Source organism: Furipterus horrens, unplaced genomic scaffold, assembly GCF_987537825.1.
Source record: "Furipterus horrens unplaced genomic scaffold, mFurHor1.1.pri manual_scaffold_5, whole genome shotgun sequence".
NCBI classification, from domain to species: domain Eukaryota; kingdom Metazoa; phylum Chordata; class Mammalia; order Chiroptera; family Furipteridae; genus Furipterus; species Furipterus horrens.
Genome location: NW_028327175.1, coordinates 146,521,087 through 146,547,653, shown reverse-complemented (window position 1 = coordinate 146,547,653; position 26,567 = coordinate 146,521,087). Strand labels below are relative to the sequence as shown.

At 32.1% G+C, this 26,567-nt stretch overlaps 1 protein-coding gene and 1 non-coding gene across 12 annotated transcripts in view; both read left to right on the top strand.

Moving 5' to 3' along the window:
* Positions 1 to 25,156, top strand: part of PCDH15 (protocadherin related 15) — a 686,961-nt gene extending 661,805 nt beyond the window's left edge. For 4 of the 11 annotated variants that reach the window (XM_090279284.1, XM_090279287.1, XM_090279280.1 and 1 more), the window contains 4 exons: positions 4,772 to 4,780; positions 5,627 to 5,776; positions 7,469 to 7,474; positions 9,582 to 11,073. In XM_090279284.1, the coding sequence (XP_090135410.1) occupies positions 4,772 to 4,780; positions 5,627 to 5,776; positions 7,469 to 7,474; positions 9,582 to 11,073 (1,657 nt within the window). Of the gene's footprint in view, positions 1 to 4,771; positions 4,781 to 5,626; positions 5,777 to 7,468; positions 7,475 to 9,581; positions 11,074 to 23,275; positions 23,376 to 24,343; positions 25,020 to 25,091 lie in introns of those variants that run through there. The other 7 variants (XM_090279282.1, XM_090279279.1, XM_090279285.1 and 4 more) reach the window with 5 other exon arrangements.
* LOC150010081 (U4 spliceosomal RNA) lies at positions 20,210 to 20,347 on the top strand. Its single transcript, XR_016511526.1, has one exon. It is a non-coding gene; the product is annotated as a U4 spliceosomal RNA (small nuclear RNA).
* Positions 25,157 to 26,567: the final 1,411 nt, after the last annotated feature.

Below are 26,567 nucleotides of genomic sequence, written 5' to 3'. Positions count from 1 at the left end.
TATACAGACTCATGTCATGTGCAGAAAGTGACATTTTTAATTCTTCATTCCAAATCTGTATGCCTTCTGTTTTATTTCTCTTGCCTGATTGCTCTGTCTAGGGCTTTTAATATTATGTTTAATATGAGTGGTGAGAATGGACATCCTTGTCATGTTCCTGATCTTTGAGAAAAAGATTTTAGTTTTTCAACATTGTATGTTAGTAGCTGAGAATCTGTCTTATATAGACTTTACTATGTTGAGGTACTTTTCTTCTACATATACCTATTGTATTGAGTGATTTAATCACAAATGGAAGTTGTATCTTATCAAATGCTTTTTCTGTTTCTATTGATAAGATCATATAAATTTTATTCTTTGTTTTGTTAATGTGGTGTATTACAGTGATTGATTTGCATATGTTGAATCATCCTTGTGCCCCTGGAATGAACTCCAATTGATTGTGATCTATTATTTTTGTATTGTATTGTTGTACTTGATTTGTTTAGGACTTTTGTATCTGTATTGATCAGAGATACTGATCTGTAGTTTTCTTTTTGTGTGTTATACTTGCCAAGTTTTGGTATCAGGATTATGTTGGTCATAAAATATTTTAGAAATTACTGTCTCATCTTCAATTTTTGGAAGAGCTTGAGAAGGATAGGTATGAAATCTTCTTTGAATGTTTAGTTGAATTCACTAGTGAAGCCATTTGATCCTATACTTTTATTTTTGATGGTTTCAATTTCTTCACTATTGATCAGACTATTTAGATTCTCTAATTCTTCATGATTCAGTCTAGGAAGTTTATATATATTTCTAGGAACTTATCTGTTTCTTATAGGTTACTGATTTTGTTGAATATAGTGTTTCATAGTATTCTAGTATATTCCTTTGTATTTCTGTGATGTCTGTGGTAACTTCTCTTTCATTTTTTACTTTGTTTATTTGAGTCTTTTCTCTTTTTTTCTTATTGAGTCTAGCTAGGGGGTTGGCAATTTTATTTAACTTAAAAAAAGTTGTTTATTGTATTAATTTTTGTATAGTTGTTTTGTTCTCTTTTTTTGTTCAACTATGCTTTAATTTTTACAATTTCCTTTCTTCTGCTGACTTTAAGCTGTTTTAGTTATTCTTTTTTTTTTTTTTTTTTTAGTTCTTTAGGTTGTTTACCTGACATTTTTCTTATTCCTTGAGATAGGCCTATCATGATATAAACTCCCCTCTTGTTACTGCTTTCAGTTCATCCTATAAGTTTTGAGATGTCACATTATCGCTCTTTTTTGTCTGTCTTTTAATCTCACTTTTCTTTTTTTTGACCCAGTCACTTTTTAGTGGTATGCTGTTCAATCCCTACATGTTTGTGGGTGTTTTTACTTCCTTTTTAGAGTTGATTTATAATTTCAAAGTGTGTGGTCAGAAATTATGCTTGGTTGATTTCAGTCTTTTAATTTCTTAAGGCTGGTTTTATGTCCCAAAATATGGTCTATCCATGGGAATGTTTCATGTGCACTGGAGAAGAATGTGTAATCTGATGTTATGGGATGGAAAGCTCTGTAAATGTCAATTATGTCCATTTGGTCTAATGTGTTATTTAAGGCCAATATTCCTTTATTTATTTTCTGTCAGGATGATCTATTTAGCACTATCAGTGGAGTCATTTGGGCTTCTACTATGATTGTGTCTTTGCCAGTTGCTCTCTTTAGTTCTGTTAACACTTGCTTTATGTATTTTGGTGCTCCCTGATTGGGTGCATATATACTGAAAACTGGTATGTTTTCTTGATGTAGTGTCCCCCTTTATTATTATAAAATGTCCACCTTTGTCTCATGTTACCTTTGTTATCTTGAAATCTATTTAGTCAGATATAAGTATGGCTACACCTGGTTTTTTTGTAGATGCTATTTGCTTGGAGAATCATTTTCCATCCTTTTACTTTGAGTCTGACTTGGTTTTTGCAGCTTAGATATGTCTCCTGAAGGCAGCATAAGATTGGGTTTTGTTTTCTGATTCAATCTGCTACTCTGTGCCTTATTTATTGCTGAACCCAGTACATTTGCATTTAGGATTATTATTAATGTATAAAGATTTCCAATAACCATTTTATCTTTTTTTTTTTTTTTCTGGTAGCTCTGTCCCTCCCTTGGTTGTTTTCCTTTGTGTTTCTCTCTGTTGTTTTTTGTTTGATGGTATTCCACATTTTTCCCTCTGTTTCCTCTTTGTTTTATGTTATGTGTCTTAGTTTTGAGTTTTTTGTGTGGTTACCATTAAATTTATTTAAAAAAATGTTTCATATATACACTAGTTTTTCTTTTGAATGCATCTAATCTGCATCCTCCTTTGCAAATTTAGATTTTTATCCTTTCCTCTTTTATGTGTTTGTTGTCACAAATTATCCCTATTTATGCTGTGAGTTTGTTGATGATTTTACTTTTAGTTTCATGTCATTTTTGTTCTTTGTTTCAGATAGAATAACCCCCATTAAGTATTTCCTGCAATGGAGGTCTTCTGATGATAAATTCCCTCTATTGCTGTATGTCTGGAAAAGTCTTGATGTCTCCTTCATATTTAAAGGATAACTTTGTTGGATGTGTTATTCTTGGCTGGTAGTTAACTCTCTCAGTAGTTAAAATACTTGGTTCCAATCTTCTAACTTGTAGAGTTTCTGTTGAGAAGTCCAATGATAACCTAATGGGCCATTCTTTATGGGTTACTTTCTTCTTTTCTCTGGTTGCCTGAGAACTCTTTGTCATTAATTTCTCACAGTTTTAACAAAATGTGCCTTGGAGAAGGTCTTTTTGGATTGAGGTGATTAGGTGTTCTCTTTGCTTCTTGTTTTGAGGATCTAGCTCTTTCCATAGGTTTGGGAAGTTCTCATCAAATATTTGTTTGAATAGGGTCTCTGTTCCCTGCTTCCTTTCTTCTGTATACCTATTATTCTTATTTTGCTTTTTCTGATAGAGTCACATAGTTCTTGCAGAGTTCTTTTATTTTTTATGCTTAAGTCTCTCTCTTCTTATCTCTGCATCATTTCTAGATTTCTGTCTTTAATATCACTAATTATTTTCACCATCTGGCCAGTTCTATTTACTATTCTCACCAGTTTATTTTTATCTCTTTTATTGAATTCTTCTTCTCCAGAATTTATATTTCTTCTTTTTTTAAATTTCAATCTCTTGGTAAAGTACATGTTTCATTCATTGATTTTGTTTCTTGGTTCATTACCTATTTTTTCTTGCACTTGTTGAGTTTTTTAGAACTGAAGTCTTGAAGTCTGTCACTTAAATCACATATTTTCATGTCTTTAAGTTTATTCTCTAGAGATTATTTATTTTCTTTCTGAGCTGCCTCATTAATTTGGTTATTCATGGTATTTGATGGATTTCTTCTCTGTCTAGGCATCTTATGTATAAGTGGCAATTCTATAATAAATTGATAAGTTTTTCTATTATTGTCCAGTAGGTAGCACTTGTGATTACATTGTTGTGTTTTTTAATCTCTCTTTCCCTTCTATGGCTTTTTTACATCTCTACAGGGTGATGGAAAATGGCCTGTGCTCCCTGGAAAGGTGGACACCTCCCCTGTGATTCAGTTGCTTGGGTTGTAAGGAACCAGCCTGATAGGGAACACAGTGGGCAATGGGGCTCCAAATCTGTGAAATCACAGTGCAGTTTCTTTGCAGCCAGACATCATCAGCAGTGCAACCATGATGTGTATGGGTGGAGTAAGATGAGGGAATCCAGCTATCGCTTTTGTTGCTTTGCCCTCTTAGCAAGTGGACCTTTGTGGCATCTCCTCTGTGTCTCCGCCTGATCATGGGAATAATGGCAGAGTGTACCCTTTGCTCAGAGGAAAGGTGTTTCTGTAGTACCAGTTGTAGAGTTTGCAAATAATGTGCTTGGCAGCCTGACACAAAAGCTGAAAAGAGGCAAGCTCTGGGAGGTTAATGGAAGATGGCCAGGCTCTGTGGCTTTGTTTCTCTGTCCAGAATGCTGATTGCAAGACAACTGTGCCCATACCTTTGTGCTTTATCCCTGGGTTCAGCTGCAGGTAATACTACCCACTCTTGCAGGAATGCTCACTAAATCTCTTTGCTCCTCCCTGCTGAAGGGATTTCAACCACAATCTCACTCCTCCCCTCTCCCTGGTGAGCCCCGAAGTGAGCTCTGGGCTTTAGGACAGCATCCATGGCTCCTTTGTGCTCTTTTCCCTTCTTGTCTCCCCAGTTTTCTTCCACTTGCCCACTTTTGGATGTTTCAATGTGCAGATCTCTCAGGCATGTTTGTGTGTTGAGCAGAGAAATCATTGTTGAATTATATTCATTCAAATTGTCAAAACTTCAAGGGGAGAGACCAAAAGGATCCATCATGCCACCATTCCTCTGATGTCCCTCCTCTACTCTCTCTATTCCTTTAATATTCTTCAAGCTTAGTAAACCAAGAAGCTGATTATAAATATCAGATCACTTTTAATATTCTATTTCTCTATCAAAGTTGAAATTCACATACCCATATTTTAGTAAGGTTTTCCTTATTCCATTTAGTTCATTTATTTTTCTGTATGAATATTTTAACAACTTATATGACTGTGACAGTAATAATAAGTGCTCACTATTTTCACTTTCTGAATTGATATAAATTTTCTACTATATCATTAAATCTGTGTCAGAGTATAACCAATAAATTGTTCATGATTTAGTATAAGTCAGATATTAATCTATTATGAATGCAATATTTTTAATGTAACTTTCTCTCTTTCTCTCTTTTCTTCTTTTACTCAATGCTTTCCAAAACAGGTTTAAAGTGTAAGTACAATTACTAATATTTTGCTCATTAGTGTATGTAATATGAAAAGAAAAATGCCAGATGATACCGTTAAAGTAGTCACCCTATCTAGACTATGTTTTATTTGTCTGCTTTGTATTAGCAGTAGGTGTATGATTTTTAGTTCAAATTCTCTTGTGGTTTATATATATATATATATAATTGAGCTAGTTTTATACAACTGGATACAAGTGGAGGAAATGTGAAAAGGATAATTTGCTCTGATGGCTCCTACTCTTTGAGATCTTGGTTTCAAGGAAGAAGTTAACAATCAGCGTCCCGGACAGTAAAAAGAACAGCCTATCTCTATAGCAATAATGATGGGCCTCCCTAGGTATACAAAGGAAATAAATCCCCCTCTTAAATGTACACATCTACACCACCTCTGTAAACTAATGTTAAAAATGTTTCAAATCCTTTTTATATAAGATAAATAATTTATATAAATGTAAGATAAATAATTTAAAAAGTGTCTTTTACCTGCCTCACATTATGAAAGAGATCCATTAAACCACTACCAATTGTCAATAACATTTTAATAAATATTTTATCTTCTCCATTTAATACTATAATTTAACTTTGCAATTATTTCAAATGAATTCTATCTGCTATTTAAGGGCTCTTTTGAGTACTATGAGAGAGTACTTTTTAATATCCTGTAGGGATACTTTTGTAATTATATTAGTTTATAAGTTCAAATACTTGTTGGAAAGTATTTTTAACCAGGTAGTTTCTCTGATAACTGTACATTATTATTAAAAGATAGCCTATTGATAAGTATATGATTTCTAAAATAGTTTTACAAAAACATTCTTACTTTCTTAAAGACGCCAAGAGGAGTGCACCAAGGCAGCAAAACTGCAAGCTACGATGCCCCCGCCTAAACCAGCAGCTCCTCCCCCTGCACCAGTGGCTGCTCCTCCACCTGCACCACCTCCACCTCCACATGTCTATGAAGAAGTTGGGGACAGCGCAGCGTAAGTAGACCTTTCAGGGGCATTTAGAAGTAAATAGGTTTTGATGGATGCTGTGTGGTGAGTATTGAATTTTAACTTGATGTCAAAATGTAGTTTGCAGCGTGCATTCTTAGATTTTTAAAACAGAAAATTCTTAAGAAACTTAAAGAAAATAAGTTGAAAATTAACAACAAAAACTTACTTTAACTAAGAGAAAAGAATATGTATTCAATATAAGGAGATATTTGCATGATCATAATATAGTAATTCCTCATTTCATATCAAAATCCAGCTCCTGCTTGGTGACATAAAACAATTCTATGGTCTAAAATCATAGACTTTTCTAACATACTATTTTACAATATCATAAAATAAAATAATATCTAAATAGAAATAAGTGATTAAACATTAAATACCCAAACCAATTAGATAATTTTATTTTTATTATATTCCCCTCAAACGAGACTGCTATAATAGCTTAATATTTCTCGTAATATTTGGAATCTCTAAGCAATATTAAATCATCATTTTTGAAAGAGACTTTTAAATTATTATTGAAAGACTATATAACTGTTTCTATAATACCCTCAAAACCTGATTATTTTGATGATTTTTAACTTGTTTATATTTTTAAAATTCAAAAATAACTATTTCTGGACATGACATGCAAAATAACCAAGGATATTATAAAATTTTGAATATAATCAATTAAATAAATAAAACATTTTATTACCTGGAATTGGTTGGAGTTGAGGTTATTAAACAGTCTACTGTTACATTTTAGCATTTACTAGTAAGAATAAAGCAAGCCTCCTGGCTGCTGTGGCTCAGTGGATTGAGCGTCGGCCTGCGAGCCAAGTGTCGCTGGCTCGATTCCCAGTCAGGGCACATGACTAGGTTGCACGTCAGGTCCCCAGTTGGGGGCGCGAGTGAGAGGCAACCACACAGTGATGTTTCTTTCCCTCTCTTTCTCCTTTCCCCTCTCTCTAAAAATAAAATAAAGCAAACAAATAAATAAATTATAAAAAAAAAGAATAAAGCAAGCCTCAAAAAATTACAAAATTTACCCATAATGAGAAAACTGGTTTTAAACATATGTATTAATATAATTTGCCATTAATACTATTATAGAAGGTTATATGAAGAATAGCTTTTAAAATGTTAAAACTGATATCAATGTTGTATATTTTAATGCTCTAATTAAATTTTAAAAAACTTACTGTTTGTAATTCTATTTCTAAAATGATAATATAATACAGGATTCATGCCTTAAATATAGTTTTTTAATTATTTTTCATAGGTTGAAAACGATGGTATCTTTTTAAATTATTGGTGAATGTAGGAATTGAGCCAATATGATTTGATTCTTTTTGATTATGTTAACCACCTTTCTCTGACAAAAATGTTTAGGCACTAAAAAAAAAAAAAAGGATTTAGATGTAAAGTTATATTTGTTTTATATGAAATGAGAGGGATATATTTTTATTTTTATTTAACAAAAGTAGGTATAAAGAAACATCATTTGAAATCAATATAGTTTAATGGTGATAATTTTCAAATAGCAACTCTTAAGGCTATTTTTATATGAAAAATTGTTACAGAATTAGTAGGGAATTTTGCAATTCTAATATGTTTTTTGAGTATTTTAAATTCTACAATTTCATTATCTTTAATGAATGTTTATCTATTCAAAACTACTTACAGGAATTCTAGGCATAAGTTACTAGAAAAATGAATGACAATTAAATTATAGACAAATGTTTTTGAAAGAAAATTTAATAATTACTCTAATATTTTTTGTAATATTTGTATATTTACTTTCTTTCAAACAGTACTTATCTCTTCTTTATATATCAGTGTAGACCTGTTTTTCAGATAGGACTTAGAAGTAATTCTTAGAATCTCACTTAAAATTTCTCTTTTAGGATTAAAATGATTCATGTTTAAGAAAGTTGAATTTTACCTATGTATATGAAATAGATAGCTAGACTTAATTTTATGTGATAAGACAGCCAATTAAATGCCATATGATTTTATTAAAACATTACATATTATTCCAATGAATAAATACAAAGAAAACATAAAATATGCATTTCTTTTTTGGTATACATATTAAGTATTTAATGCTACTTCCTGTTAGTATTTTCATAAGCATCTCAAATTAACTATAGTTAAAATTTTTTTTCTGTCACATGTTTTCTCTTTCTTACCTGTGGATACATAGGCATAAGTAAGTAAATAATATTATTCTAATTCAAAAACATTTAAAAAAGATAGAATAAAGTTCTGCTTTACTCTATAAAGAGTAATCATCTTTTATCATGGAGTCATTTACTTTTAAATAGAAAGCTACATTTTTCCATGCCTCATTCCCTTTCTATATATGAGCTTTAAGAAGTGTTCCCACTGATAGTACCTATCCCTACCAAATGGATAGTACCTATCCCTACCAAAAGCAAAATTATCCTTGCTTTTAATGTGTTAATATAAAGATATTCAATAAAAAGTGATATATCATTATATAGATAATATTTTCCAAGAAAAACTAAACCAAGAAAATATCTACACAAAACAACTGCTATATAATACCAAACCAATTTTAAAGTGAGTTTTTAATATTAAGAAAAGTATTTGCTGTCTCTTTAATCTACATAGTCTATACTTTCTAAATTATTCAAGTGGTCCTGTTACACTAAGTCCACCTGTGAGAATCCTTTCTTGCACTTTGTATATTTACAAAATGTCACAATAACAACTTTGGCTTTATATATCATTTAATTAATTACTTTGTCTGTTGTCTTAATTTTTCAATGTGGCTATTTAATTTTTATTTAGAATATTTTAATTTATTTCTTCTATGTGAGTAATTTTAGACAATAGCAAAAATAAATCTGTTCTCCGAGCTTTTGGGCAAAAGGTCCCAATGCTTTCACCCAAGGAACTTGTTTGTGTTCTCTGACTTATTCAATTTTATTTATGATGAACAGCCACCATGACCCAGTATCCATATATGAGAAAATCTTCCAGTTGTATCAAAACTATGTTTTATTAGCATAAATATTTTCAGTAAAGTGAGTCTTACTAAAATTTGATCCAGATCATGTTCAAAAGACATTCCAACAGCCCCTCTCTTATTTGTAAGTTATATTATGTTTTTTAATTGATTAAGCAAAATTTGAAATAGAAGAAAATATTCTCTATCAAGATTCTAGTGTAAAGTGAATTTCTCAATTGTGATTTTGAACTCTGAAAGAGAAATTCTCACATATGCTTGGGGATTTTAATTCTCTTAATCTGGAGGATAGGGAAAAAAATTCCTTTCTGTATTCTCTTGCAAGATTTATCTCAGATAGGAAAGCACTTTTAGTTCCAGGACAAAATGATTGAGATGAGGGATAATCAACAGGTATGAGTCAGATACAGCTAAGTCTCCTTTCCCCCAAACGATCAGTTCTGAGCATCCTCAATGAAGGCAAAGGATGTGAAACCACCAACCAAAATGTTAGTCTGCAATTTGGAGAATTGTGATTTATACATGAGAGAACTGTTATGTGTGGTCATGGATACTTTGCTATATCAAAATAATTTTTAAATATCACTGTACAGATTGATAGTTTAACAATGAATATTTCTTATGCTACTCACAGCTCTCAAGCTTTTCTGCCTTTTTTTGAGAAAAGGTACATGAAAGAAATGTTTCGCTTTAGTAGATTAGTGTTATTTGGTGTTTTATATTTTGAAGTAGTAATGAGAACCATAAAAACATCTTTCTCATGAAAGCTATGTATGTGTTTCCTTACATTTCATTATCTTCTTCTCTTTCAAGTCTTTTCCTTCTCTACCATTTCCAACAAAGCAGGGGAAATAAGTCAGTCTCAGAAGACAGGAAACACCAGGACGTTGTGATGCCCTTTTCTTCCAATACTATTGAGGCTCACAAGCAGGCTTATGTAGATGGATCACTTAAGAACAACCAACCCAAGTCTGCACGAAAATTCACATTGATATCTGATGAGGATGCCTTAAGTACCCACGATACCCTTTATAAGGAAAATACAGATCAAAGATCAACAAATTCAGACTTTTCAGTAAAAACAGACTCTGTAGGCTCATTTTTATCTAGAACACAAACCAAGAATGAGTCTCTGAGAGGTCCAAGAGAAAAACTTCAAAGACTGTGGAAACAGACAATCTGCTTACCTAGGAGATCAATATGGGGGCTTCCCAATAAACCAGAAACCATAGATCTAGAACAATGGCAAAGCAATACACAGAAAGCTGAAAATGAAAACACTGAAATCTATCCAAACAAAAGAGGTAGCAGTAAGCCCTTGCTTACAACTGAAGATACAAGTTTCACAGAGAAAGAGGAAATAAGGCAAGGTGAATCACCGATTACACAAGGAACAGAACAGATGAAATCTCTATCTTCAGACTCTTCATTTTCTTCTCCTTGGTCTCATTCCTCATCCTCTACTTTGCCAACTGTTTCAAGAACTGTGGAACTCAAATCAGAACCTAATATAATCCTTTCTCCTGCTGACTCTTCCTTGGAACTTTCTCCTTCAATGCCGTGCATTTTAAATGCTCCCCCTTTTAGGAGAGAGACACCCACTTGTATGTTGACTATTGAAACCAAGAGAAACATTTTTGAAAATCTTTCCCATCTACCAAACATCTCTCCTCCCTCTCCTCCTCCTCCTCCTCCTCCTCCCCCTCTCCCTCTCCCTCCATCTTTTCCTCCTCCTTCTCTTTCTCTTACACCTTTTGCTCTTTCCTGTACTCCTTCTCCTCCTTCTAACCCTCCTCCTCTTCCTCCACTTCTTCCACTTTCTGTTCCCCCTTCTCCTTTGTCTACTTCTTCTCTTCCTCTGCCTCTTCTACCTTCACGTTCTTCTCTTCCTCCACCACCCCGTCCTCTTCTTTCTTCACTACCTCCTTCAACTTCAGGCTTATTCACTAAGTGTGTTTGTATACCAGCTGTTCAACATACTGTCAGTGTGACACCAGCTAAGGAAATAAAGTCCTCTGGGGTACAGCTATCAACATCAACAACAGTGTGTAATGCAGATCCTCAAAGAGAACCAAAAGGAATCCTCAAGCATGTTAAAAACTTAGCAGAACTTGAAAAGTCGGTAGCTAATATGTACAGTCACATAGAAAAAAACTGTCCACCAACACACATCCCAAAACTTCAAGTTAGCTACCCTTCAGAGATAATAAATATGGAAATGATATCTGGAAATAACCAAGAAAATTTGCACAATATTGTTGAGGAATTTGAAAAACAAACTCACAGTCAATCTACTTCACTGTAATGTTGCTTTTCCTATTTTAACTGGACAACTCTTTTGTTGATCATAATCTTCAAGTGGAGGCAAATTTGAACATTAAAGAAGATTTCATTCTTTTACCTTAAGCTCAATGCAATACTGTTTTTTCTCATTTTTATTTAAAATATTAACCTCATCATTATTAACATATAGATTTACCCTAATTTTCTTAACTACGAAGTAGCATTATTTGTCTACATTTATTTAAAAAGTAAGTAATTTCAATATATTTTAATGGGAATAAATGGGCATGAAAGTTAGATATTTAATTTAAACCAATTACTTGTTTACTTTGTTAATACAGTAATTTTTACTTTTTTATCACAGTTTTATGAGCGCTCCAGGAAAAATACAGACTGTTAGAAATGAGCTAAAATTATATAATAGGTTCTGTTATTTCCCTCAAGCCTATGTGTTTGGTAAGAAGAAATAGTACCAGAGTAAAATGTCATTAATCTTAATTTATAGGAGACAACAGACATCATAGTGTTTCAAAATAAATCCCAGGTGCTATAAGACATAGTCATCTATTTTCTTATGAGAGCATCCTTTACTCTGGTTTGCTTTTATCTTTCTAGTATGCTTATACATTTGATAAACCGTTTACTTCTTTTCAATTGTTGTCTTATCTATTTATTTCTCATTGTGATTTCTTTTTTCTTCTTTATAATGAAAATAAATCTTGAGTTGTTGACTTTTGTAAGACATTTCATTGTTTCTACAGATGTTAAAGTGCTCTTTTAGTTTTGCTTGTTCATATTATTACATTATCTTGTTAATTATCATTTTATTATAAGATTCTCTATCAAAGACAATACTTATCTCATTTAATAAAGAAATTCTAATCAGTTTCATCTGAAGGTTAAGTAAATGTCAAAATGTATTTAGTATGAATTTAGTTACAAGTTCACTAATGAAAATTATAAATATTTTTATTAATTTTTCAATTATATAAAACATGCTTAGCTATTGAAATTTTAGAAAAGGGCTTTATTGGCTTAATTCCTAGTTACTTTTTAATTAATATGAATAAATAATTCAAGTTTAGTCTATAGTACATTGATAAAATATAAAACATTAAAACAGAAGTCAAGAGGGAATATATCTGTTAAATATTACCAGTTTTATATAGACTTTTACCCTTTGTTTTAGGCAAAGAAGACAAAAATTTATATTCTAGAAAATATTTTCTGCAATTGTAGTGGTTCTTGTATCTTAGATTTCAACTTGTTAAATTATATCTTCCCAGTGAAAGTTGCACTTAACCTTCAAGTAATAACTTTCCTTTTCCTGTCAAACACATGGATTAATTTTGTTTATTGGAAATTCCTACTTTAAATATAAGTATAGTCTTTTTTACTCTACAATTGTAATACTTTAGGAACATGTAAGTTTTCACAGAGAAAAGCCCAATTCCAAAATATAGGCAAAAGTCTTGCTTGATAATTACCATGGTACGTGTATATGGTTCAAGGGACCAACAATGCATCATTTCAAGGGTTTTTTTTCAGCTCTTATATTATGTGACATTTCTTTAAGAGTTTGGTCTGGCATCCCTAATTAATAGTATCAGATCAAAAGCAACTTATAAATTTAATTATTTTTATTAGTTCTTCTGCTTCAGATTCTTTTCATCCAAATCAAGATTAATTTCTTTCTTGGGATTTTTGAATATGATTTTCTTTCTCTCTTTCACTGAAAAACTTCAGTTGGAGTTTTTGTTGGCAGCTGATCTTATGCATGAGAACTTGTGCTTTTTGGAGGACTCTAACAAGGTATTATTCGCAATTGTGTAAACCTTCAATGTGAGAGAGTGTATGTGTGACCGTGTGTGGTTAAGCTACTTTTTACCAACTTCTTGGAAATGTGAAAGAAATTCCTTGATAATTCCTTAGATTTCATAATTAAATTTCTAAGTAATCACCAAAGAAATATTCTAAGAAATCTAAATAACAATTTATGTAGGTACTTATAGTCTTACAAAAGTGTTATGTTTTCCTTTTCTATAACATGTTTACAATATTTATATAATCCAAAAATATATTAGTACATTATACTTTTCAAATGAAACATCTGTACCCCTGTTTTATAGTTAATCTAGTCTTTTTTGACATATCATATTTAGAGATTCTTATCTTCATCTTAAAAGCCATTTAGAAAAATGGCTACCTATTATTCTAAAATAATGATACCTATTATTCTAAAATTCTTTGAGTACACAAGCCAAAATATTTTTTCTCTCCTCAACCCATAAGTCTCCACAAACAGACAACCAGGCTCTAAAAAAAGGGGCACTTTTTCTCCCTCACTGATGTATTATGCTCCAATTAATGCATAAAGAATTATATTAGATACCTTATTAAAGTACACAAATTACTATACATTTTCCTTATTTAAAGGAGTAATCTGTAATGCATACAAATAACAAAATAAAATTATAACACATTAGATATATACTACACAGAAATATATATAAATATTATATGACTGGCTTTAGAGGAATCAACAGAGTATCATGCTAATTGAAATCATACAATTATACATATTAATTCTATTGTACACCTCTTCTAAGTCCCTTTATGCCTTTAAACTAAACAAACAATACACAAAATTAAATGAAATGCAACAAAAAATGATTATTTCCCACATTTATGAAAAATACTGCTAGAGAAAAGAGGCAATTTAAATATTATAGAAAATAAAATCCAGCTTTGGTTGGCTATTTTGTACTATACATGTGACTCAGCTGTCATTATTTAAATCTAGGCATGAGCTTTCTCTATATACCTCTGAAAGATATGAATTGAGTAAAAATAAAATCTCTAAACTTCTAAATGTTGTGAAGAATTATCATTACCATAACTATTGGCAGAACTACATAAGCCCTCTGTAAATCTCACTACAGAACTATTACAAGCAGTAAATTGCTGATAGGATTAAATAGCTAATACTATAATACTGTTATTACCAACCATTTCAATCAGCAATGCCTTAACCACTAAAGATGCTTCAAGATAAGTAGATTCATCTTGTGAAGGCCTTGTAATTAAAGAAGTTTTCTACAGAGATTGTTTTATTGAACTTTAGAAAGTTATGTACTTACTTCTTCATAATCCTTACTGAAGTTAGTTGTTTATTAATCCCATATGACATGGTCAACAGCATTGGTTTAATGCTTTGGGTCAACTCTTTAATAAATAACATATTTAAAGTATTCATAATTAGTGACATTATCCATTGAAAACATTCTATACTTTTTTCCTTTCAAATATGGTCAAATGTTTCACCAACCTGTGGTCCATGAACTTTATAAATCTTTATGTAAAATTGAACATTTGGCTATTACATCTCTAAAAACTTTTGCTTTTTGCATCTAATAATGTAATAGACACTTGGTGTCTAACTCTTAAAAGCTAGTAATATTTTGCATTCCTTATTTTTAGAACAAATTGACACAAATAATCTTCCCAAGACTTGGGAGAATATATTCTAGTTTTAGAGACTTAAAAAAAAATTCTGAACCAATATGTTTTTCATGTATAAAACACATCTATCCCCGAATGAGTGTTTTGCTTGTGTCAAGACATTTAGGACAGAGAGGAGGTAGAATATTTTAAATTCCAATTGATTATAACAGAGTCAAAGTGTATTATTATACACCATTGAGATAAAATAGGTTGTGTATGTTTTGGTGTTTATATGGAATGAGGGTTGGGATGATAATTGCTTTTAATAATGTAGGCATGAAACCTTCTTTCCTCCTGGTTTTATGCTTCCACAAAATATATTTCTCACTGATATAATTTTTAGTAAAAATTACCTTCTAAGTTTTTCTTGGATTTTTTAAAACACCATTACCAAAATTTTTATTTGACCTAAGAAGCCAAGATGTTTAATACTGATTTCTTCATTTCTGCCTTGCAGGAGAGGTTATACATCAGAGGTAAGGGCATTATGGTATTATATCAAGGACTGATTTAAATCTATTTTCAAAACTAGGGTGCTTTAACAAAACTTACAAGTATAATATATTGTTTCCTTTCTTTTAAAGTGAACAAAGATCAGCTACTCACCTTATCAAGGACACAATTATTTTTTCCTGAATTTCTATTACTCAGTATTATGAGATTCCCCCCAAGTTATTTTTCTATAAACCTAATTTGGAAACTGTAGCATGATTTGACTTTTGTCCTTATTACCAGTCCAAGGCTTCCTTTATCACATTAGAGCTTAAGATCTTAAAGAGTTTTTAAAAAACTATCAGAAAGCTTTGGCTTTTCCATTTTGTTATTTGGCTCTTAGCCTACAGTGAAAATACTGGGCATTCTGGCCAGTAGTACTTAGCTAGCTTCCCTGTAAGTGGTACTAGCAATGAACTCACTGAGAACCTACTATGTATGGTTTAGCATACAGTTTCTCAGTCAAGGGAATGAAATAAACATATTACCTGATTGGCTAATACGTTTGAAAATGTAAGTTCTAAATTATTTGAAAATTAAGATGAATGACTTTAAAAATAACTCCTTTTGGGGGATAATTATAATAACAAATTGACTCAGAATACATCTAATTTAAACTTCTCACCCTTTTATATGGATACCTTATGTAAACTCACTCTCTAACAACTCTATCATGGAAAGCCTATCTGTTTAGTCAAGTAGTTGTTCTATTAGCCATTTCAAACAGTTGGTTCATTGGTGGAAGTGCCTCTCAGAACTTCTCTGCCCACTTTCTCACTGCTTACTTTAAGATTCATGTTGTATAACTATTTCTCCCAAAATTTGAATTGTGAATCCTGTTGCCTTCTCATTAAGGTATACATTATCCTGAAACAAACCAATGATGACTGTGTTTTCTTTAAATAAGTATGGGTAAAATAGGGAGATGATAGGAATTGATTCCTGCAAAATCTGAGGAAGAACAACTTCCCTAATCACAAAAGAATTTCTGAAAACATGCTTAATGCTTGAGCACAGGCAATCCACATTTTGATGAAAAGAAAAATAGGAAGCATGTCTTGACTATGATGATGACTATATTACTATTATATCATTATTTTGTGTGCACTCCTCTTCTTCCTAATGAACCCTGATTACATTTAATGTGGTTGGGAGAAAGAAAGAAGGGCAATTGAAAATGAGGTTAAATTTGTTAAGAAGAATTGTGTGACACTTAAAGTGCTTTTAGAAGCATAAATGACTCTGTACTGTTGTGAAACTCAAACCGAGAAAATTATTTATGGATTTTTATCTAAGGAAGTTAACTTTGGCATTAATTAAAATAATGATGAAGTTAAAATAAATTCTTTATTAATTTATGTTACAACATAAATAGTAAGAATATTATTTAATGTTGTTGGTAGCTATCACATGAAAAATGAGTGATAATCCTAAGGTAACCAGTTTTAAACTGTCACCTTTTTTTCTCTCTTTTCAGTCATAGTCTACCTTTTGCATCGGAATTATTTTCTAAATCTTTTTCTATTTTAATTTCCTTTGGCAGCAACAACAACTACTGAGGCCCTCTCTTCTTAAACCAGAGGTATCAATTTTCTTTCTCTTTCCAACCTCACTGTTTTCACAATACTTTATGTGACATTAATGTCCATCATGCGGGTAGGCAGAGTGGGTGGCTGCTGACATGGCATAATGTTACAAGAGAGAGAAAAGGTGGTTTTAAATTTAAATAAATAGATAAGTAAATATGTGAGCAAATCATTTCCTTACTTATTGTTGATGGCATAAATTCGATTGTGTTTTTCCTTCATTCTCTGGGAATTAGAAAGATATGAATGTGGTCCTATTAAAAGCAAGCTACCATTAAAGAAATTATCATGAACCTGATCAATCACTTGTCATAGAAACTGTTCCTCAGATCAGATTTAGATTAGGCAAAGTTTGAAGAAAGAATACAGACATCTGTGCTGAAATAACAAAAGGTAAAAATTGGTTATGATTCAGTCTTTAATCATTGCATGTAATCCAAAATATTGCCTTTGGACATGTATCTATTTCAAAATGCCTATGTCATTTTCTTCTGCAATGAGAAAAAAGATATACATAGTTATAAATAAATATTATTTACATTTATTAGGCTTATATACATCTCAAGTTTTTAGAAAATAAAAAGTTATATAAATATATCTCCTTTGGCAAATTTAGTATTTTATAAGCCCCACTTAAAGAAATTATTTAATTTTCTTGCCCTGGCCAGATGGTTCAATTGGTTGGAACATCATCCCATGCCCAAAAGGTCACGGGTTCAATCCCCAGTCAGGGCACATGCCTAGATTGAGGGTTTATTCCCTAGTCAGGGCGTGTGTGGGAGGCAACAGACAATGTTTCTCTCTCACGTCCACCTTTTTTCTCTCTCTCTCCCCCTTTCTCTCTAAGATCAATAAACATATCCTCAGGTGAGCATTAAAAAAAAGCTATTTCATTTCCTTAACAAAAGTATCTTCACTTTGCTAAAGAGAGGAATTTTGTGGTTAAAATTTACTTTCCAAAATTTGGAAGTTTTGTGGTAGAAATATTTAATTTGCATACATTTTTAGCAAAAAATTCCATGGAGACATCTCCATGAAATCTCTGTGAGTCAAATGACTCAGTTTTAAAATCCAAGTATCAATTACTGGCTCTAAGACTTTAATTAAGATATGAGCCCTCCTGAGCATAAATTTCATCTTTTATAAAATGGTGGCAGTAAAATTTAACATATTAGCTCCCAGCTCAGTTGGGAGAAATTCAGTAAATGATAGTTATTATTAGTTTTTTTGTTTATATCAGCAGAAATGTTTATATTTTGGTTAATAAGATAAGCTAATTCTATGCCTTCTCTATGTGAAATTATCTTATCTTAGAAAAATAAATTTTAAAAATAACATTCCATGTTTTATCTGCCCATAAAATCACTTTTTAGTATACTACTTAGCATGATTTTCTAAATTTAGGACTCACCTGATAAGGGTAACAAGGACTGTGTGGAGCATTTCAGTGTCTCTTCCAGTTGAATTAGGAATTGTAATGATCACCAGGTTCATCCTCGATTCTTTTCTTTTTTTTTTCTGAAGAGGTGATACTCTGCCCTTCAGTAATATGTGGCATAAGACTCCAAGAGGAGCCCTTCAGATTATTCCCTTCTACTAATACCTGTTCCTCCTTTTCAAATTGGATCACAGAGCAACTAACTGAATCAAGGGCTAAGTTTCCTGGGTTTCTTCCAAGTTGCCTCTGTTCTTCTATTTATTTTCCTAAAGATATCTGATGCCAGATATATATTATAGCTACTAAGAGCTGAGCTTTATACTCCCTTTAGGAAAAAATAAGTATGTGTCTAGAAAAATTTATCTAATTCTAACTTTTAAAATCTGACATTCACTCAGTTGCATTATGTTTACATAATTATTTATTTTTTATTATCACTAAGTTACTAAAATTCAACTTCAAAATCATTTTTAATTATAAGAACATCTACCTTGAGATCTCCTCTCTTAACAAATGTTTAAGTATATAACAATATTGTTAGCTATTGGCACAGTTTTGTACAGTAGGCCTCTAGAACTGTTTCATCTTTCTTAATGGAAACTTCATACCTGTTGAAGAGCAGTTCCCTTCCCCTCTCTCTCCACTCCTGGCAATGATCATTCTGTCTGCTTCTGTGAGTTTGACTATTTCAGATACTTCCTGTAAATGGTATTATGCTGCTTTTGTCTTTATATGGTTGGCTTTTTTCATTTAACATAATATTTTCCAGATTTATCCATGGTGTTGCATATGGTTGATGTTCCATCTTTTTAAGGCTGAAAAATATTCCATTTTATGCATATGCCACATTTTCTTTATCCATTCTTCCACTGATGAACATTTAGGTTTCAACTTCAGAATCATTTGGGGGTCTTTTCTCAGTGTTCATATGTATTAGATTAAACATGTAATGGCCACATGGCTTAAGAGTATTAAACCAGTATAGTCCTGGCCAGATGATTCAGTTAGCTGGAGCATCATTCTATCCACCAGAAGGCTGTGGGTTCATTCCCAGTCAGGGCACACATCTAGGTTGTGGGTTTGATCCTCAGTCAGCAGGGAGCATACAGGAGGCAACCAATTGATGTTTGTCTCTTACATTAATGTTTCTCTCTCTCTCTCTCTGTCTCCCTCTCCCCCTTCCTCTCACTCTCAAATCAATTTAAAAAAACCTACTTTTTGATGAGGATTAAAAATATGATATAAAATAAAAATAAAATAAAGCAGTATAATTACACTGGGTTTTAGACGTCTCAAAAGTCTAAGTCTACCAATATTTTATATATTCTTATATATATGTATTTAGTTTGAATAACTTAAATTTAGACTTTACTTTTTTCTAATTTACTATTGGTCTTTCTCCACTTCATTTCCCACCCTCCCACCCCCTTCCTATAGAGAATATTTTTGTTGAAATTAAACTGCAGTATGAAAGCGTACAAATCGTACTGTGTAGCTAGATGAGTGTTTACAGAGCATACATATCCTACTAACTTGCCAGAAGAGCCTCTCGAGGTCAACAATCAGATATTATTTCTCCTTTCTTTAACTTTTCACCTGGTCTCTTTACATTTTCAACATAAATATTTAATGCTCTACATACATACATATATATTTAATTTCAGCTTTACTGAGTTATATTTGACAAATAAAATTGTAAGATACTTAATGTGTAATTGGTGGTGATTTGATACATGTGTACATTGTGAAAATAGTCCCCTCATCTTACCTTTATTGTGTGAGAACACAAATTCCATTCTCTAAGAAAATTTCAGTTATACAATACGGTATTATCAAATATAGTCACTATGTTTTCCATTAGAACCTCAGACCTTTCTTATTCATCTGATCACTAAACTTTTTTAACCTTTTTCGAAACTCTGCCTATTTCCCATACCACCAGCCACTGACAATGACTTTCCTGCTCTCTGTTCTGTGCGTTTGCCTTTTCATTCATATAATTTTTAGATTCCACATATAAGTGATACCATACCATACAGTATTTGTCTCTGTCTGTCTTTTTCATGTTAGCATAATGCCCTCAGGATCCAACCATGTTGTTATAAATGACAGGATTTTGTTTTTTCTAAACGTAGATGTTCATTGTGCAGTGGCAGTATCGCAGCCACTGAGGTTTATATGAGTTGTGATTAATGCTAATTAAAAACTTTTCATCTGGCTCTTAATGTACATATCAGTTTCTCTGTTTTTGAAATTTCTATGACTAGATAATACAGAATACTGTGTTTCATTTGTACTGGCTCCCTTTGCTCAGCATTATTTTTGGGGAGATTCATCTCTCTTGTGTAATGTTTTTGCATGCATTCCAGGTTTTGGCTGTTTTGAATGCTGTATTTTGGTGAACAATTATGCATATTTATGCTGGGTATACAAACTGAACTATATTACATTTCTGTGAAACAGGATATGCATATATTTGACTTTAGTATTATTGCCAAACATTTTCCAAAGGATTTTACTAATTTATAATCTCTCTAGAAGTTCATGAGAGTTCCAGTGCTACATGTCCCTGCTAAAACATGGTGCTAATGATCCTTCTTTTTTTTTATTCTTTTTATTCTTAGCTGTTCTGGTGGGTAAAATGAAGCAGTTTTAATGTCAAAAATAGATTCCTTTGCAATAGGTTCAAAAAGCATTTGTAAACTGCTAAGTCATTAGATATAATACATTAGTAGAGCTGGGGGACTAAAAACTTACACCTCTAGGGCAATGGTTCTCAACCTTCCTAATGCCACGACCCTTTAATACAGTTCCTCATGTTGTGGTGACCCGCAACCATAACTAAAGCATAGTGAGTAATCACAAAAAACAATATGTAATTATATATGTGTTTTCCAATGGTCTTAGGTGACCCCTGTGAAAGGGTCATTTGACCCCCAAAGGGGTCGTGACCCACAGGTTGAGAACCACTGCTCTAGGGACATAGTGTAAGTAAACTTAGTTTATTAGACGTAAAAACAGAAGAGCAGATGGCAGATCCTATTGTGACTATGAGTACAGATGTAGAACAGTATGATTGAGAACATAGTAGTAGCTAGTAGAGAAGATGATTGCTATAAGGAGTAGTACCAGTAACTAAACTCATAAATGAAAATATGAGCCCGGTGTTGCCATCTTATTTTTTTTTTTCAAAAATAATCAAAATCCAGACTTTTTAATAGCATTTTCTGATTAGAATGGTGGCAACAAATTCAATTTTTAAAAAAATAGTGTTTGCCAAACAGCACAACTGAAGGTTATGCAAGTGGTGAATTTTCATATTTTTCTAATGGTATATATGGTCTCAGAGAAATTTTCCCCCTGAATTATTGTTATACCTGGACCAACAGAATTAATTTTATAGAAAATAGGTAATTTTAAAAATAGAGTACCAACCCATTTTCCTGTGGATACCTGTAATTTTTCCTCCTTTCCTTTCTTCATTGCAGATTAATTTGATTAACCATTTTAACCTTTTCAATTCTACTTAAAATAGAATTTAAAAGGGAAATGTAATGTAATGAAATTGAATTTAATTGTTAGTTAAAACTAGCTTTATATGTATATCTCAGAAAAAACATCTTTCTGTAGAGTTCAACAAAAATGGGTATTGTCTAGAAATTAGAACTGAAAATCTTGGAAGGTTTTTCTCTAACAAATTCCTTCTTTTAATAAAGAGAGAATTGCATCCAGAACTATAGATTTAATTAAATTTCATTAAACCAAGTATGTTTTAAAATGTAAATATCCTTGAAAAATATCACTTAATGCATAAGTTATTATTATAAGATCATTTCTTAAGAATAGTTTTTTATAAATAGAAATGTTCTGGGTACTAGAAAACTGTTAGCAGGAAAATTAAACAGTGTTAAAGAGAACACTTTAATTTTTCTGAAGGCTAAACTCTGTTAATAATATATTAAAAATCAGATAAAATATTAACTGCCAGTTAAGAATTTTAAAACTTATCCAAGAATAAGAGATAGGCTCATCTGTAACCTTTAACAGATTTACCATTATAAAACATTTCCCATTTTACCCTTCAGTTCTAGCAACATAACCTTATTTTGTATGAAATAGTTACAGCCAGAAAAAAAATATTTGTATACATTTACTGACATTCATGATTAAAGATATTCTGGCAGGAGTTTTTTTGAGAGTCATCAAATTCCAGGTCTGGAAATCTGAGTTTCAGCTGAAATGTGATAAAAATTTGTTTTCAAATGCAATTTCTCTTTTTGAACAATAGGAGTTATCCATGGAGTCTGGAATTGATCCTGGCCAGGAATATGGACAAGATTATTACAGTTATGAGCATGGGTACATCTTCAGATTTTTTATCCAGTATCTTAATATTTTTATGAATAATAAAAAACTAGTAAATGATTATTACTACCATTTGTTTTATAAACATAATTTTGTTTCATCTTTGAAAATAAGTAACACATCCAGTTTTAGTTTCCGTCAAGTTTTACCATTTTTCTACATTGAGTTCTGTTCTGATGTTGATGTTGATGTTGACCACAACTCTTAAAATGCAGTAAAAATGATTCAAAATTACTTAAATGGAAAAAATGTCAAACATATTTGCTCAATTCCTGAATTCACCATTGTTATATGAGATGTTTAACCTTTTATCTAATCAGTTTCCTCAAGATCTGGAGAAGCAAAATTAAGGAAACATACTTTAGAATTTAGTAATAAGTGTTACTACACACATAAGTTAACTACTTTCTAAAAATACATAGAGAAATGTAAGGACTACTACAGATCATGTTTGAAACATATCTTTACTATAAAGAGAGACCATTTGTTCTGAATAAGCTATTATACTTTTACAAAGAACCTATTTTGTGTTCTAAATTCTTCAATCAATTAAGGAACTATATGCCTTTCTCTTCATTCTAGACTCTCCCAAAACTCGAATCTGAAATAACTTCTTTTTATTGTTATTCCAGGGTACCATTATGGCAAAAATCATTGGTCACCAGGTTGTAGTACTTACCTTATGGTTTTGTAACTAGTTTACAAGGAACTTAATGGGTGAGGAATAAATATGTGTTGACTGAATGATGAAGAAAAAGAAGAAAATAGAGATCAGTCATGGTAGAGTCTACCCAGACCACATTAAAAAAAATGTTTAAAGGTGTAAGTTTCTATTACAGGTATGAAATGCCTCAATATGGAAGTCGACGCCGCTTGTTACCACCAGCTGAAAAAGAGGAGGTGGTTGGTGAAGCTGAGCGGGCACCCGAGGAAGCAGAGGTAATTACTATAAGTTTCTATGTAAGGTTAATAACCTAAGAACAATTTGTTAACTCTATTTAATAAAAGCAGGCTACATATTTTTCCAAAAAGCATCAATTCCATTCACTTAATACATGTTTTCCATAGAAATATAATAACACTGACAATTTCATTTTCTGATCTATAGAAAGAAATTAATTTTATATAAGTTTAATTTATATCCTTCTATAAAATGTTAGACACCTTAATAAAGCTACAGTAAAATTATATTTTCTAAAATCCTAAATGTTTTCCAATAAAGTTAATATTATAATAAAACATATAAAAAACTATTTTGCAAAACAATGTTTACTTTATTTCTACATTGTTCAGCATACCTAAAAATTTGAAAAAGTATAGTCTCCATCTTTCAGTTATGAGAAAAATAAAATATTACCACCAATAATTTAATGAAGCATTTATGTTTAAATTAGTATGAGTCATGTGTATAAAATTCAAATATTTTGCCACACACACAACAAAGAAATATCACTATAGCTTTATCCAGTTCAAAAATAAGAATAGAGTTCAATTTCACAAGCTCTTCAGATACACTGTCATAATTTCCTGATTATTTAAAATTTTAATAAAAGAAAATACATAAAAATATTAAAGTCTCTGAATGAGAGAGAGAAGAAGTTAGGATTAATGGTTTCTCCTTTGATATAAGATACAAAATAAATGTATAAGAAAAAATGAGAAAGCATTAGAATTTGGTATCATTAATACAAGCCAAAATAAAATAATTCACTTTTTCTTGGTCATCTTCTGTGTATATACAGTAAGGATCAACAGTAGAGAATTGTGTGATTGTTTTCTGAAATTAGTTATATAATTTGCATGAAGCTATCAGCCCACAGATTCATTCCTGTTTAACTTCTGTGGGACAAGGTCACATCATAACCAACCCCTGGCTCACAGTTCAATTGCATTTTCATGATTTTCAGGAAGTTAAACCCACAGTTGAAATTATAGAGCCTAGTGCGGAGGAAGAAGTAGTTGTCACTATTGAAAGGCCACCAGAAGCTGAGCCCATACCCTTAACATGGGACAGAGCCAGGATATTCCCCATGATTTTTAAGAAAGTTAGAGGACTAGCGGAAAGAAGAGGCATTATTGACCTTGAGGAGGAAGAGTGGCGGAGACGCTTTGAGGAAGGTGAAGATTACTTAAGACTAACTCTGGACGAAGAGGAAGCTACAGAAAGCACCATAGAATCCGAAGAGGAGAGCTCAAGCGACTACACTGAATACAGCGAAGAAGAATCCGAGTTCAGTTTTTCTGCGACCACAGAAGAGTCTGAGTCAGAGACACCCTCTGAGGAGGTGGAAAGTTCTACCCCTGAATCGGCATCCACAGAGTCGGAAGGAGAAAAGGCGAGGAAAAACATATTTATCGCAAGGAGAAGGCCTGTTTTTGAAGAGGGCCAAGAAGTCGAAGGTAAAAAACAGGAGCTACCTGAAGACGAAGAATCCCGCATAGGAGAGGAAAGTGAGTCTCAAGGCATCCCTGAGGGCAGCATGGAATCAATTTCGGTGTTAAGTGAGGAATCAGAGTCATCAAGCACTATCGAAAGTCTGTCGGGAGGTCCGTGGGGCTTTCAGGTGCCAGAGTATGACAGAGGCAGGGATGCAGACCGGGATGAAGACCGGGATGAAGACCAGGATGTAGACCGGGAGGCAGACCGGGAGGCAGACCGGGATGCAGACCAAAAGAAGCCTCGGAGAGCAAACTCTGAAGGTTACAACACTGCACTTTAAAAGAGATCACAGTAGGTGGGAGTTTTGCAGTGCTGAGTGCTCTTGTGTGCAGTGCCTTCTGTGTGTTCTCTGAAATGACACTTGAAGGGGAGGAAATTCATCTTGACTTTGATCTGCTTGAGATTAGAAACATGCCAGAAAAGTGAATATATATGCTATCCAAACAGATGTGTATTTTAGAGTATAGGGTAAACCAGTCTCATTTTTCCTGTATTAGTAATTCAGAAGACATGCAATCAGTTAATCAATATTTAAGATATTCTAGTGTGACTTCTGCTAATACAATGTGGCATTATGTATGACAAGGATGCCTCTACTGAATGTGTTATATGAATATATATGGTGGTTTTTATATCATCTCTGAAAAATACCTCCTTAGGACAAGCTGCAACAAATGAAATCTCTAAGAGTCTACTTTTGCATTTTTGCATATATGTACATTTCAGCTGGCAAAGGCATTATCAAAAGTATTGTGAACAGGTTCAAAAAGATTTGTAGTTGGCATGTTCAAATATTAGGAGTTACATTAAATAAAATTAAAACAAATTTGCTACCATTTATTTTCTGTTGTGGATATGAGTTAAAGTAAATTTACAAAAATTAAATTGCAATAAGTTATACAATATTTCATAGGTAAGTAAACATAACAATTTTACAATATAAACCTGAAAATCAAAGTGCATGGGTTTTTTTAGTGCAATGTGCTGGCGGTTCCCATATCCTGAAAATATAATACTGCTGAGAATTACCTAGAATTGTTTAACCTTTGCTCCTTACCATTTCTAACATGGAATGATAAGAGGAAAATAAATTTTCAATAATGCCCATTGTGTCCCAGTTGCTTACAAAAGGAAAGTTCATAATAATTAGTTTTTGGTTGTGTGTATTACTAAACAAATTATCACGATGGGAAGGATATTTTCTTTTAAATTAACATGTATTTCAGTGAGATGATACGGAAAATCGGCACACTTCAATGGAATTAATGGACTAAATTACACACACAAAAATTAATTAACAGTGAAGGATTAATTAGGAATTAGACTAACTTGGGTTCAAAAATATCTTTACAACATTGCCCTGGAAGTATGAATATAAAGGGAATATACTAATGCTGCATGTTCCTTTTAACTTAACTTTCCTGAAGAGTATAGCAACTGTCAAACAATGGGTCCAATCCTTAATCAGATATAAATAATATACCTTTTTTTTTTTTCAGAGCAGCAATTTTGTCTAAAAGAATACATGTGCTTCCTAAAATAAATTCCTGCCTCCTAACTCAGGAACACTTTCTTCAGAAGTTCTAAAACTCTAAAATCAGTGAAGAATTGCTGGGAAAGAAACTGTTGCTAAGGAAGAGTTGCTTCCCTCTACCTCTTTTGAGTTATATACTTTTTTGCTTTCTAGCAAA